The 16,088-nt window shown below is 38.1% G+C and overlaps 1 protein-coding gene across 1 annotated transcript in view; it reads right to left on the reverse strand.

The window, feature by feature from the left end:
• Nucleotides 1-16,088, reverse strand: part of LOC113196504 (alpha-fetoprotein-like) — a 41,172-nt gene that overhangs the window by 10,545 nt on the left and 14,539 nt on the right. Inside the window, exons 8-12 of the mRNA XM_026408454.2 lie at nucleotides 15,868-16,082; nucleotides 14,120-14,252; nucleotides 11,996-12,093; nucleotides 9,052-9,190; nucleotides 7,276-7,502 (exon numbers count right to left, since the gene is read on the reverse strand). Of these exons, the coding sequence (XP_026264239.2) occupies nucleotides 7,276-7,502; nucleotides 9,052-9,190; nucleotides 11,996-12,093; nucleotides 14,120-14,252; nucleotides 15,868-16,082 (812 nt within the window). The remainder of the gene's footprint in view (nucleotides 1-7,275; nucleotides 7,503-9,051; nucleotides 9,191-11,995; nucleotides 12,094-14,119; nucleotides 14,253-15,867; nucleotides 16,083-16,088) is intronic.

A 16,088-nucleotide genomic window follows, 5' to 3' on the forward strand; every position in this document is an offset into this window, starting at 1 on the left:
GTACTTTCAGTTGTCTCCTAAAAAAAAAGGTCCTATGTCATCTCCACTTTGCTTTTGTAGCAGTGGTTTCAGACTCCATAACCGACTGGTGGGGTGAGCCTCACCCAGAAGCCACCAGCATGGGGGAACGACCAATGCTCATTGGAGAACTCTTCCTGAGATAAGAAACCAGGCTCAGACTTCCACCCAGTAAGACAGCCTTGGTGAGTGAAGTCTGTAAAGTTGTGGTTCCTCAGCCAGGTCTGCAGACACTCAGAAGTCAGACGTCAAAAAAATACCAAGAAAGCACTTTCATTCAAGTCCTGCAAACCATTCACACACAAGCAGCACTGGCAAGCTTCCTCTGAAAGGGAAAGTGGGCAGGGAGAGGTCGACTCTTCCCCTTACAACAAAACATATGCCTCTTTGCTAGTCCAGGGATCCAGACTGCAGCTGAGCAGGAGTCAGCAGTGCTGGAGAGGATGTCTTTCCCCATGGTATCACGGTAGACAGCATGCCTGGAGAATTCTTCCTCCCAAAGATTCTGAGGATAATTTCTGTGACAGAAATTCAGCATAAACAGATACTAGCAGGAGCCTGCAAACCTGCATTATTAATCATCTAGAATGAAAGATGGATAGAAGGCAACTTTGGGAGTGTGGGCTTGCACATATGACATTGTATGTTCCCATGCTATACATATATTTATAATATGTATCTGCTGTGTTGGAATTAAATTATTATTATTTTCTTCTCTCTACTTTTTCTGAGTTTTCTAAGTGATTGTATATTACTTTAATGATAAAAGAAATCAAAAGTTTTTAAAGAACTAGGAGAATATTTTTCTATCCAACTGTTCTATACATAGTCGATTTTTGTTCTAAAGCAGAACTAAATTTGACCCCCTTCCCTTGAAAAAAACCACAGTGCTTGTTTGTGTCTCTATAAAATTCAAGTCTGCATAGTTAGGATATATAGTCAAGTAAGTTATTCTATCCTGGAATGACAATTACCAGTGTTTAGTTGATTATTTAACATGACAATACAAACTACTTTCCACTGGAATTTGGTGGATTTTTTTGTGGAATATGTTTTCTTAGAGAAATAGTAATGCTTGAGGTATTAAAGTGCACTGTCCAACCCATTAAAAAAATAGTGTAGCCCAAGTCCCAGATTACAGAAACCAAGGATCCTGGGTACCTAAAATAAAATTGTAGACCTTGCTGGCTTACACAGTGGGATGGTCCTATTTCTAAACACCTGATTTAGATTTCTATGGTTTGGTAAAGGGGATTGAGTACTGTAAGGACCCAAAGTTGATATAAGATGGGGACAGCATTTTCTGCTCGTTCCTGTAAAACCTGGATTTCTCTTTTCTTCTAAGATCATAAAAGGTCACAAGTTCTGTTTTGGTCTTCCACTCATTATTTGGTGAGATGGTGGATAAGACACTTAACCTTTCTGACCCTATTCTATAAAAAGAAAATCTGAGCATGGATACTGCAAGGTTTTTGTGAGAGCAAAAATAATACATTAAAGGTTTGAGCAGGGTACCTGGCACACTGAATGTATTCAATAAATAGCACACAGAAAATAATAGCAATGAATAAAAATAACAATAAATAACATAACACAACTTGCATTCATGTTAAATTATCACTTGTTCCAACCATGGTCTCCTTCCTCCCTTACCCTCACAGTAAGTTGGTACATTGTCACAGCTTCTCTCCTATGTATTCATTTATTTTTTCAGCAAGTTCCGGGTGAGTTTCTTTACAGTGCCCTCAGGACTTGAGTTGTTGATTCATTGAGAACAGGGAACCCTAACAGGAGAGGTAGCAAGTATCTGTGTCATACAGTCGCCTTCTCTTTTCTCACAGGCTGAAGGATCCCAAATGCCCTCGTGATTTGCCCCCCACCCTGGACCCCTCCACTCTTGTCTCTCAGCCTGCCCCCGAGTCACACCTAGCTAGCTTCTCTGCTTGCTTTCCCTGCGGGTCAGCTAGTTTCTGGATGCACTTCCACAGAGCGGCCAGCAGAGGGAAGACGAGCACAGCGGCTGAGTTCCTCCTTGGCCCGCCACCGCTTGAGAATAGGCAAGAAAAATGTGGTCCAGGCAGTGTGTCTGGGAATGGGATTCAGGACCCGGCAACTCTGTGCTTCTCAGGAGCTGGACCCTCACCCCAACAACTGTGTTGCACATGGTGTGACTCACGTGCAGTTGTTTTACCTCTCCTATGCCCTCCCCACCCAGTCTCTTTACATACCGCCTGAGTGCCTTTATGTAAAATTATTTGCCCTAATCTTTCCAACACTTTAGTTCTTTATTATTTACTTTTTAAAATCTTGACATATATTCTTGACCCATAATATTAGCAACTTGTTTTCAGCTTTTCATTTCTATGGTATTTAATTTTCATTAAACTATCCATCATTTCATTTAAACCTTATTCTACTTTTAGTTACCATCTACACTCAACATTTCGGCTCAATATTTTTTCTTAATTGCATTTTAAATTATTTTACTTTGAATTTATACTTCCTTTTTGTTTTCTCTATCATACTCTTCACACTTTTCCATGATCTCAACTTCTGCTTTCTCTTTACCATCTTGCTGATTTTTTTTCTTTCTACTCTAGGAGTCCCTTCACTTGTTTTTACTATTCTGTGGATCTGTGCTGTGATGGTAAGCCAGAGTTATACAGGCTGAGAGCAGTGAGAAACCCCTTGCCACTATCAGGGAAACTTAGAGAATTTTTTTTTAGGCTGACATTTGACTCCCAGGATGAATCCTCCCAGAAAAATTCCATAAACCCCTTCATTAACTGTCTCTATGCTCCTGTTCTCTCCATAAAGAGAACTCAGTGCATTTACTGGAACAAAAATGCTTCCTAATATTTTGCACTATTGTCTAGCCTTTATGTGAATAACTTCAGGTTTTAAAAATTCTAGTGCTTGGTATTATAAGCCCTGGATTTGGAGCACACTAACAGCCTGATGCTGGGAGTTAGGCCTAAATGTTTTGAGCCAGATAGCTTGAGTTCCCATCGCAGCTCAATTACCTCTGGACCTCCTGCCTAATGTCATAGCAGGAACTTTTGCCCTCTCAGTCCCAGTTTCTTTATAATTAAAACAAATAATAATATTATCTACGTCATAAATTTATGGTAAGGATTTAATGAGATGACATCATGACATGTGCCTATTTGTGTTCAAGGAATGGTCACAAGAGGAAGCAAACAAAACCTGCTCTCTGGAAATGAAATGGACTCTCACCTCAATCCTGGGACAAAGAATGATGAACTACATTTTACAAAGGTCTTTGGGTACTTAGTGAAAATCTCTAAGATTTAGTTTGAGACCAGTTCACCTTGGGAAATGAAAGGACTTCAGGGTCAGCTGGTCTATGAATAGCAAGCACTGCAAAAAGACAGAAAAAGTAACAACCTTGTACTTGCTGACCAGGAGAATGTGTTCACTCCCAAGGTAATGAACACCTGTCTCACTCAGCAAGGTGATATTTTTGGACTAATAATATTTAGACTGCTTTGACAGAATGAGTCTTAAAGTAAATAAATCAGAAATAAGCTGCTACTTCTGATGATCTTGGGAGAAAAAGAGCAATGAGGACCAGAGCCTGCTTTCTCCTGAAGGAGGGCAGAAAGGGTGGGTGGCCCTGTAACAGAACTGCCCCACATTGGAGGGGGTGCTTTGGGTGCATTCTACTGGGAAATGAGAATCTTTGGTGTTTCCTCCAACAGTCACTTCTGGCAGATTCCAACAAGGGCCTCTAGCCTGGGCTCCATCACCTATAGAGTCACTCCAAGGAGAATATATGACCCATGGAAATTTCTTGACTCTGGGCTCAGAATGAGGTGGGGGTAGAGACATGCATGACTAAAAAAAGATGCTTCTATGTCAGCAGCAGCAAAATAAATAAATAAATAAAATGTCTCTAGGAACTGATGATCAGTGTTCCATTCCATGTATCTATGTTAGTGATATTGAAACAGGGAAGTGCCAGCCGGCTGCCAGTAAGATCTTAATCCCCTCTACTCTCAGTAACAAGAGTAACATGTACTCCCTGAGGTTGTATGAATTGCAGGGATGACTGGCAAGGCTATACCCATCATGGCATGCCCTAGTAATGCTCAGAAATCTCATCTTCCAGATGTTCCACCTACACACTGATGCTTTCCACATCCCTAATCTGACCCATCTCCTGCCTCCCTGCTCTCCCTAAGTCTTCCTCTGTCTTCTCAGGACTTGGGCTTTCTCTTAGAAAACTCCCCCATATCCACCTTTTCTCTGAACTTCTCTTTCTCCCTCTATATAAGACATTGGCTCCCTGATGGTAGAGCTTACTCCAAATTTTCTTAAGAGGAGACTATTTTTCAGGGTGGAGCCTTGAATCATGGACACAACTTATTCTTTCTCTCCATGTAGTGACTTTGTCCCGTGGTTATGTAAGCACTTCTAGATGGAGAAAAGTGGCTACAGTCAAACCTGCTCTGATTCCCTCACTTGGTGATTAATCTGCATAAACTCCTTATATTCTAAACCTCATGCATCTCTCCCAGATGCCATAGGGTTTCTCTCATTGTTGCCACTGGATGTCAGGCAGATGGTGGGCTCATATCTTAGAGTTTTGAGCAATCATTATCATACTATAGTTCTAAGACTCATTATGATGTATTTTTGATATTTTTGAAATGCATTAATTCTTTAAATTCAAGAAAGTGAGCCAGAGCATGTTGCAGCAAATCTATTGTTTATAAAAATAACAGTAGCAAAAATAAGTAAAATAAAATGGGAAACATGAGGAGGCTATTTTTCCATGAATACTACTGACTTTAGCACTTGGATCCCTTTTACTGCTTCCAACAGATATCTCCTTTATCCTCTTTTGAAAGCCACATCTTCTAGGAAGTATATGTCATTGAACTTTTCGTTCACCCCCTATCCCTATTTCTTTCACATAGAGAAAGCCTGGTCATGCCCCTCATTTTCTATGACTTCAGACCCAGTTAATTGTCATGTTTTTTACTATTATCTTACCATTTATTATTTTTTGTAATTTTAGCAACTACATCAATGATGCACATGTGACAGGTTGATTGCAAAACGGTACCGAATTGTCTAGCTTTGCCTGTGTCCATATCCTTTACAATGTGACTTTTCAATTCATCTTATCAAGAAATAAAATCTATTTCCACACTCCCTCATCTGGGCTGGCCTTGTGACCTGCCTCCCAGCAGAACTGACATTGCTCAATTCCAAATCTGGGCCTCATGGGGTCTCCACACTTGCCATTTCTCCCATCTACCTTATAATGAAGCTGCATTGGCCTGTCAAATGGCAGGGGTCCCCATGCAGCAGAGACAACCAACCATCTTAGCTGAGGCCATACAGAGCCAGCCAGCCCCCCTGGCTAACTGCAAACACAGGAGCAAACCTTGACGAAAATGGCCCAGGCTAGCCCAGATCAGTAGACTCTTCCAATCAACCTATAGATTTGTGAGCATTTTTAAGTCATTACATTTTCACTTGTTATGCTGCAAAACTAAATGATACATCTGTGAGTAGGGGATGAGGGGCAAACTTGATAATGGAGTGTAGTAGTGGAGGGGAAATAAGAACAGCACAGTGAAATAACTATTTTAATAGATGCTATAAAAGTGGGAGTAGGTAAGAGTTTTGGATTCAGTTCTTTTGCTGACTTAATCCAGAAGCCTTCTTAAATATAGAGCACCCATTGGGAAATCCTGCTCAAATGTAGAGAGAGTGCATTCTGCCAGCAGCATTTCCAATCAGTAGGCTTTTTAATATTGGTAACAGCAATAGCACTTTGCAAAATCACTTATTCGTAAACTTCTCTAATGTGTAAATGTTTTCACATGATACTTACACCTACACATGCATTTGTATTTCCCATAGTATATCATTCCTCTCAGATTCCCCTTAGAAATCCACCTGAGTATGAAATCCTACCTCATCCCTAGTTGATTGTCAAACAAAAAAGATCTGTCCTTACAATACTGCATGGGGGTATAGTGTCCTTACACTGGCTACATGTAGTGTAGCTTCAAAGGCACAAATTTTGTAGGAAGTGACAAGGAAACATTTCTATTTAACAACAGCAACAAAAAAAGATGAAGTTTCCAATAACTTAACATATCTAAAGATGAAATAGGCTGCTTTCCCATCACTGGATATATTTATAGATGAACTAAACAGTGTTTTAGAAGGATTTCCTAAACTTGGGGTTGGGAAACTAATATCTAAAATTCCTCCCATTTTCATAATAATTTAACTGACTTTATATCTTTATAGAAAAGAGTTTTGGCATTTAAATGTTTATTTCCTGTACTGAGAATGCCTTGTGATATTTTGTATTCTTATAATAAGTCACTACAGAGCATTATCTGATACAAGGCACTCCATTAAACAAGGAAAAAGAGGGAAATCAAGGATTCAGGGAGTTGTATTCATAGGCGTTACATTGTCTCCCAGCTGTCAACTTCAACAAATTGCCCCAAAACTGTTCTTCAAAACAGATTCAGGCAATCCTAATAATAGCATTGAAAGTGGTAGTAAATAAAGACATACTATTGAGGTAATATCCATCATTCCAATGGAACAGTTCAAGTACTTTCCCATAATATAGGTCCTCAAAATTGAAGGTCCTATGGCCCAAATGATTCTTTTTCTTTTTCTTTTCTTTTCTTTCTTTTTTTTTTCTTTTTTCTTTTTGGCAGGAGGCAGTGCAAGGAATTGAACCCAGAGTCTCACATGTGCTAGGCAAGTGCTCTACCACTGAGTCACATCCCCAACCCAAAAGATTCTTCATAAGAACAAGCCAAGCAGTTTGCTTTATTACAGGACTTCTCTGGCTTCCATTTTTGATAGAGAAGATTACTTTCCAAAAGGAGAAAGGAAATAAATTATTCCCAAACTTACCTGAACCTGACAACAGAAACCTCTTTGCATGCAACACCTTATAAGAAGAATGTTCCAAAGTTCACATTTTAGGAAAAACACATTAATGTACGTCTCTGTTGATATTTCTGATCAGTTTGCTTCTATCTCATTAACTAATCAAGTAAGGGTAACAGGCATGGTAGGCATAATTGCTAAATTGCTGAATATTCTTAATTTCACTTGACTTCTAATACAACATTTTGCTGCTCTGTTCATTATGCAATAGTTAGATCTGTACTCAGTTTAAATTTCTTTGTATCAGATCTCTTGTTGCTATCAAAAAAAGAAAAAAAAAAAGTAAGCAAGCATCCTTACTTTTGCTTTTCAATTTGGAGTTCCTTCTCCTGAGCTTTGCACAAGTCCTCTTTAAGGATGATGACTTGGTCACAAGGTAAAGATGGAGAAACATAAGTTCCGTCTACTGGCAGATCATCAAAACATGGCTTTCTGAAGGCATATGAGTTGTCACAGCAGTGACCCACACCAGCATTGATAGGCTCAACCTCATGTCTTCTGCACAGAGCTCCAAGAATTAGCTTTGCCTTTCCCAGAGGAAATTAAAATAAGAGTGATAAAGTCTATGGTTATTGCTTTTTTTTTTTTTTGCCCACAGAACATAAGATTATATTTAAGTATTTTCAAATTCCAGTTTCTGCTAGTTTCACCTGGATTTTACTGTGTGGGAAAACAGAAGAGTGCCAGGTGCAGCCTTATTCCTAGCCTTATTCTTCCTCCTCCTGTCATCTTCAGGTTCCTTCCCAGTCGAGTGGACAGACCAGTGTTAATTAGAGCAAAATTTCTTATGCTCCACCAAATTAGAATCAAGCCTCAAGTCAACACTATTGCTAACTTGACTCAGATATAAGATTGGTAACTGCAGTTCTTAAGAAGCTCAAATCCAATTTCTTCCTATTTTTTAATAATTGGACATGTGTAACCAACCACAAAACTTGGCACACAGTAGATGCTCTATGAATATTTGCTGACTGAATAATGAAAGAACTCCTGGAATCCTATGTTGGTTGTTGCCATTTTCTTGACAGTTTTAGACCTGTCACCTTGCCTTACTTCCAACATGGTTCTCAGACACCCATACTTACCCGAATGCCTATAGGCCCCACAGAGTATGCTGACTACACAAATTCTCTGTCCTGTACATATGTGAGGATGAAATAATTAAAATCAATAAATTTAATGTATGAGTTTACCCATTTTAGAAGTAAACAAAGATATTGCCCCAAAACTAGATTTTAGGAATAAACAAGTCTAATCAGAAGAGTTCCCCAAGGTAGGCATGACTCAATTAAAAAAAAAAAGTTTTTTATAAAGGAAGGCAGGGCTAAGTAATAATTTTTCAATCTACAATTGTGGCATGTATACTTCATCAAAATAAAGACCACTTGTAGAGAATGGGATCCACCATGGACACAGAGCAGAGAAAGTTATTACCAAACAAGAATTCAGGAGTGTTAAGAAAATACTGCTAGAGACCCAGATGCTAAATCTCAGAGACTTGAGTATCTGGTCCCTGGAGGAATTGTATCCATTGTGAGGAAGAAATAATTTGTCATGATTCCTATAGCCTGAAGGAAATATCCCTCAAGACCATCTATTTTCCCTCTGATTCTAGGATATGATTACTCATATCATAATTCAGCCTTTTCATACAGGAAAAAGGGTAGCCTAGTTATACCAATTATTTCTACTATTAAAAAGACACTGTTCATGGAAATTGAATACATATGGATTCCCATAAACTTAATACTTGTATGATTAGAATGAGTTAGTCTAAGAAACTATTTTTGAAATTTCTGACAAAATCACTTTAGTGCTTAAATATCCGAGCAATAGACCTTGAGATATGATCCAGGGAAAAACTTTATGAATCTAACATGCCTGAAGTTAGGGAGGTTACCCTGTTGATAGCTGAAGACAATTAGCATTAGCTTACCTTCAAGAATGTCCCCTGAGAACAAAATTATGAGGCTCCATTGACAGTTTGTGGATGTCCACAAAAGTGAGATGGATTGGTGGGGATTACAAATTAGAACTCTCAAGAACAGGCAGACATGATGTCACCGATGTACTTACCGAGTCCTCAATACAGACAAACTGTTGCTCATCACTTTGTGGGCAGCATCTGGAGGCTGCAGCTGCCATCTTCTTTGTGAACATAACCAATTCTTGAGCAGATAGTTGTGGAGCTTTCTTGGTGTAAAGGACCATGAGCCTAAAAAAATCAATTTGCTCTTACTAGCAATGGTTACACACCCAAACATCAATTCTACAGAGTTTTCCTCAATAGCTGACATGATCTCTGATTGAGAAGGAACAAGATATTAAATTGAGTTTAATTGTATCCCTTTTGTCTTTCCATTGGACCAGCGCCATATTGAATATACCTGGAGGTCTGTTCCTGCCTCATGCACTGCTCCACTCAAAAACCACCTTTTTTTTTTCTCCTTATCAGGGACACTGTGACAGCTAACTTAGATGGCTGTGAAATCAGACCTAGAGTAAACAGCTTCTGAAACAAATATATGCAGAAACTATAAAGCCTTTAGTGATCATCTGCCATGTGTAGGAATAGAGGGTACAGTAACCATAGCAAGCAGCCCCTGTGGTCCAGGGACTCACACCCTAGTGAGGGAGATGGACAAGTATATTTAATCTGTGGAAAGTACATGGTACTGTAGGTTCTGTCAAGATGAACAAGAAATTAAAAATAAGAGAATCAAATCCTATTGAAAACAAAGGAAGAATTATCCTCCTTCCTTTTTCTTAGTGTCTTTATTTTAGAACACTTTATTTTGTATTTTCATCTCTCTTTGAAACTCATGCAATTTTTTTTTCAAACTAGAAACAGCTTTTTCCAGCTTTATGACCCAGAAACATCTTTCTCAAGGACCCAGAAACCATCCTTTTGAAATGCAAACATGAGAGATAGCACCCCTATCTCCCAGTTTTTGTGAGAAGGTAGGAGCTTTACTCTAAGTTGCAAAAGTACTCCCTCTTTTAAAGATATAAGAAGTTAAAAAGTTTATTTTTGTTGCTGTTGTTTTGTTGTCATTTTTGGTTTTGTTTTATCTCTGGATGAAGTCACATAGTTAACACAAATGGTCATCCCAATTAGCAGATAAAGTTAGGATGAACTATGTGTGACAAATGGTACTGTCAAGTCCTCTCACTTGAAGACTAGTTATTGTTTTTATGAAAACATGTATGCAATGGGTTGTTTCTGCCTGGCTGTATTCGTGGAGTGAGATTTCCTTCTGTCTTTACAATCTCTCCATGGATGGCCTGTGATGCACATCACATTTTGATTTTATATTTATTCAATTTTAAAAACCCACTAGTTCATTTTTCCACTACCATTGAAGAGAGGTTTTCTGGGTTGGGAGATTTTGTTTTTAATTATATTTCCCAACAGTGCACAAAAGATGGTATCTAATCCCATCTCGGGGAACTCAGACAGGTGGCCCTAAGGAAATGACTTCTGAGCTGAGATCTGACGAGGACTCTGAGGGAGTCGGGTGAAGAGGAATGGAAGTCATGAAGTCACTGACTATGGTTTGGTTTGGTTTTATTTGATTGGGGGTTTGGGGACAAAGTGCAAGACAGAGAGATGTGGGAGAGAAAAAAAATTGGTTATAAAATCAGATTTACATTGGTTTTAAGACATAAAGAATGGATTGGGGATGGGCAAGAGGTAAAGTGAGGGAATAAAGAATTCCAAATTCTGACATCCCAGGTGAAAGAAAACCGGGGCCTGAATTAAGAGAGTGTTGGATGGAATCAAAAGAGATGGAGAGAGATTTTTAAAGAGACTCTAAAGAACTAGGTGCTGAAGACAACAAAGAATTAGAATCAGTTACTGCATTTGTAATGAATGGAGTTGGAGAAGAGTGTGGTTTATATAATATCCAATGAAACCAACAATCTAATCATGTGGTGATCAGAGGGCAGCCCTAGACCACCAGTATCAGCATCCCTAAGCATCTGATAGCAATGCAAATACTCAGGCCCACTCCAGACTTACAGAATCAGAAACTCTGGATGCGGGGTCTATATTTTAACACATCTCTCTGCATTTTGATTTATTCCAAAACTTGAAAATCACAATCTAATCCTTCATTAGCAACTGAACACAATGTAAAAAGAAAAGTAATAAGCCAAGAAATTCTTTCTAGATGAGTCAGAAAACTATTTTTTGTGATCCATTATTCTGGACATTTAATTTAAGCTCAGTATTATGAGACACTATATCAAACTGAAGTTTTTTTCAATACTCTACTTCTTAATAGACTATTACAGTAAGGTCTCAAAGATTCCTAAAAATTGGCTTTTGTTTTGTGACAACTTAATCTTTGAGATACAGTGGGATTTCCCAGGCTTTCTGTACACATATTCTCTTTGGCAAGTAACTGATAATGTTTATCTCTTGGTAGTGATGAAAATACTAAATTTGCTTGATGAACCTGACTTAAAACTGTTACAAAGGGACCCTGGATTAGATTTCTGTTGCAGCCTTGACTCAAAAATCACTTGACTCAAACTAAACATTCAAATGTAAGGAAGAGACCTCTGTGAGATTTCAAGGGGACAGTAGCGCCTCCTTTGTTCCCTAACCTCTGGACATTGACTGGCATCTGAGGAGCTGGCCTGGAAAGCCAATGTGGATATACCCAAAGTTCCATAGACATCTATCTTAACAAAGCAACGGGCAAGTTAATTCTGAAGGGTTTTTTTCCTATGTAATTTTTATTCGTGCAAATTAATCATATATAATTGTGGGTTTCATTGTAGGACATTTAAACATGCATATAACATACTTTGATCAATTTCACTCTTTAGTACATGCCCTTGCCCTCACCTTCTTCCTCCCCATAACCCCCTTCTTCTCTCCTAATGCATTTCCTTCTATTTTTCTTCAACCTGGGAGATTGAAGCAATTCTCAGTGTCAAGAATGAACAGAGGAGAGCCCTAGACCACCAGTCACTAACAAACACAAATCTGAATTTCTTAGAGGCATACCTGTCATGGAAGTTACTATCTCCCAATTTTTCATGTAAATCACAGTAATTTTTCACATGATCACGGCTTTCTTGTACCACTCTTTGGAACAGCACTTCCTGAAAAACAGAAATAAGTAGTGTTTACATATGGTTGCAAACATTTATCTGCAGCTGAGATTGCAAACACATTTCTAATAGTATAATATAAATGTTTCCCTAAACCCAGATCTTCATTAGTGAGTTCACAAATCTTAAAGCTCACATTTTACTGAAAGAAAAATCACCATATATTTTGTGGCAAAAAAGTGGGACAGCAAGATTGATATCTGGATTCCCATGATATAAACTCATTTGTGGGCTTAACTGCTGTGTTCTACAAACACAAGGCAAATCATTCATCAAGCCAAAGAGAGGAATGCAGAGAAGTTGATAGATTTATGTTTGGTCTGTGCATGTGTGTCTACTGGTTATTTTAATAATATAGCCTTTTTATATAAGCAGCACAGATATAGATATATATGTACAGAAATATACATATGTGTTAAGAAGTCATGGTTTAATAAAAAAAAGTCATGTTCAGGCTGTGAACATTACATAAATACACATCAAAGTGAACTAGATGTAATTTTCAGAGGTAATGGCAAATTCACAGGATTCTTGAACCATGAAAATAATATTCTAATGAGAAGATACTAATGATCCTGCAGGCTGAACTCTTTGGTAGAAAAAATGATCACCTTACTAGTCAGATCTAATCCACCTTATCCTAAAAAGCAATTCTTGTTCAGTAAAATTTCCACCCAATTTTGCAAGGAGTTGACCTAGATTTTATTCTAAGCACTGTCTCTACTACCTGTGTGATACCAAGCAAATCACTTGAATCTTCTGAAATCAGTACTCTTGTTATGGTTTAGGTATTAATTGTCCCCCCAAAGCTCATGTGTGAGACAATGCAAGAAAGTTTAGAGGTGAAACAATTGGATTATGAGAGCTTTAACCTAATCAATACATTAATCCCCTAATAGATATTAACTGAGTGGTAACTGTAGGCAGGTAGGGAGTGATTAGAGGAGGGGGTTCACTGGGGGTTGTGCCCTTGAAGTTTACATTTTTTCCATGGTGAGGGAAGCTCTCTTTCTCTGCTTTCTTGTGGAACCAGGTCCTGAACAGTTTTATTCCACCACATCCTTCTGATATGATGTTCTGCCTCACCTCGGGTCCAGAGCAACCATGTCAACCATCTATGGGTTTAGATCTTTGAAGCCATGGACCCCCCAATAAACTTTTCCTCTTCTAATTGTTTTTGTCAGGTCTTTTAGTTACACACACACACACACACACAAAGACTAAAACAACTCTTCTACTCCTCTCTATAAAGTGTGCTTGGTAATTCAAGCATTACTTATCATGCCAGGCTATGGTGAAGATCAAATAGGACACTCGTTGTAAAGCTGTTCGTAAATTCTAAACATCCATGCTCCTTCAAGTTGCTATAGTCATAGTAATTAGTGTGAAAAACTAACAGTGATGCAATGAGATGGGTGTTTCCATACAGGAGACTAAATCATCTTCCCTATCCTTCTGAGAACAGTGAAGTCTCAGGTGTGATTGCTTGAGGTCAGGCAGGACAAGATGGCCCTTTGTACACACAACCCTAGACCTCTATTAATGTGTAAGGCATTGAGCAGAATAAAAAAAAAATCCAGAACTACCCTATCTTAATTCAAAGATAACTGATAGGCTGATGAGAAGATTTTTAGGCAGCCAGTTTTTACATTTCAAATGCACAAGAGCTTCTACCTGTGAATAGTACGGTTTCTGGCTTGGAAAGGTAATATCTTCTAGGGCTCCGTAAGAGGTAAACTACCCATACTCAAATGGAATGCACTCTCAAGCTACCTGCTACTGTGCTGAGCATACATCTGTAGTCACTTAAGATTGCTGAGGTTTCTGGAAACAGTCTGTAAGGCAATGACTCACCCAGAGTCACTAAGGTAAGATGTTAGTGCTTGCAATTAGCTAGAACATTTATAATCATCTTACAAAAATATGGCACTACTTACAGCACTGGAATTTTTCCTGTTTGTAATCACTGATGAGAAACACATTAAAAAAAAAAAGAAAAGGAAAAGAAGAAATTTACCGCATGACTATAGCATTCCAAAGGTTTTTCTAATTTACAACATTTTTCCAATAAATTTTTATATTTTGCTTCTACTCTTAAAATCACTGGAACTGCCAACTCTGGATGTCTTCTTGAATATTCATAGAGAAACCTGTATCATGTAAAATGTATTGGAAGTTAAACAAAAAAATTTAGAGGCCATGAATTTACTTAAAACAAACAATAATTACAGTCATGATGTCTAACTAACTCTAAGGCATGTAGAAACCTCGGGAAAAGGGAAGAGAAGTTTTATTTTGAAATCAGAAAACCAAATCAATAAATAATATGACTATTCCAAAGTCACGCAGTAATGAATGGCAGATTCAGAACTTGAACCTAAAACATACTTGTTCACTGGTAGTTTCTGGTTCTGAGTCTCTACTTACTTTTACTGGAAATTAATTTCAAGTGTTTGGGTAGAATAACAATCATTTTTCCCTGTAATCTTTGAGGCTCTTTTTTTTTTTTTTTTTTTTTTAAGATAGAGTGCTCTCTAGGTATTGAATCACTGTGTTCACCTATTTTCCAAAGAAGCCTTTAAGTGTGAACAGTTTACTCATAATCTACACATTCATCTCATTCACAAAAACAAAATTGGGTTCTAGAATATTTTTAAAGGAATTACAAAATTATGAAGGGGCCTTTGAAGTTATCTTGTCTAACCACCTCAAACCCTGGGGAAATCCAGTGATTTTTACCTACCATCCACAGCGTATGCATGTCAAAGCTGGAATTAGAACTCAAGTCTCTTTAACTCATAAACCTTGTTCTTTTTTACACTAGGACCTATGCCTGTTGACTGTAATTTTTTAATGGGTACATTCAGATAGTGGCATCTAATTTTATTAGCCAGTATAAAATACAATTTTGGACATTCAGTTAAGGTCATTTTACAATGGACTTTGAGGAAAACTCCAATTTTCCATTGCTTCCCAAAGTGACTTTGAAAATATTTCAACTACATAGCAATATCATCTTGATACTATGTATTGAAATCAGTTTGCCTTTTGCGCAAAATAACATGTACTTCTGAATGGACACCGAAAATGTTAATAACCCTATTCTCTAATCTTTAAATACTACAGCATGGATTTGATAGTGGATATTAACTAGAAGAGTTGGCCATGTACATAAAATAATCCGAAGCTTTTGCTCATCTCTAGTCCCTAAGAGTAAAGCTTGCAAACACTGGGTGTTTTTGTTTTTGAAATTCCTATATTAGTAGTCGACCTTCAAAAAAATCAAGAGATTTTTAGCTTCTTCCAATGCAGTAGACTCAACATCCCAAACCCACATTTCCACATAACTGTCTGACTGGACCTGAATAGCCGCTGCCAACTTTGGCATCCACAAAGCATTTCCTTTTTGCCCAAAGCTCTCACTTGGCTACTCAGCTCCATCACCAACTGGGCCCCATCATGATTCAAATTTGCAACCTCGTCTACAGAATCCATATATATATGGATATATTCCATCCTTTAGATTTTACAAAAAGCTATATTACTGGGCTGGGGATGTGGCTCTCGCCTGGCATGCATTCAGCCCAGGTTCTATCCTCAGCACTACATACAAAGATGTTGTGTCCGCCGAAAAACTAAAAAATAAATATTAAAAAAAATTCTCTCTCTCTCTCTCTCTCTCTCTCTCTCTCTCTCTCTCTCTAAAAAAAAAAAAGATATTCAGTTTTTTGGTTTTTTTTTTTAAAAAAAAAAAAGCTATATTACTCTTGTAGAAAGTCATCTTGGTTGTCAGTGAATCGTTCGCATACAAATCGGTCTTCTGTAAACCTGCTGAGTGGCAGGGATGAAAGGTCAGGTTTGTCCTCATTTCCTGCGTTGATAATACATTCCCCTCGGAATGGCGCTGGAAGTTCACAGCACTGAGTGATCTTGCTGGATAGGGCAGCCTGTGTAGAGCAGGTGTAGTTCATAAGCTGGCTCTATAA

The sequence above is a fragment of the Urocitellus parryii genome, chromosome 10, assembly GCF_045843805.1.
Source record: "Urocitellus parryii isolate mUroPar1 chromosome 10, mUroPar1.hap1, whole genome shotgun sequence".
Lineage (NCBI taxonomy): Eukaryota > Metazoa > Chordata > Mammalia > Rodentia > Sciuridae > Urocitellus > Urocitellus parryii.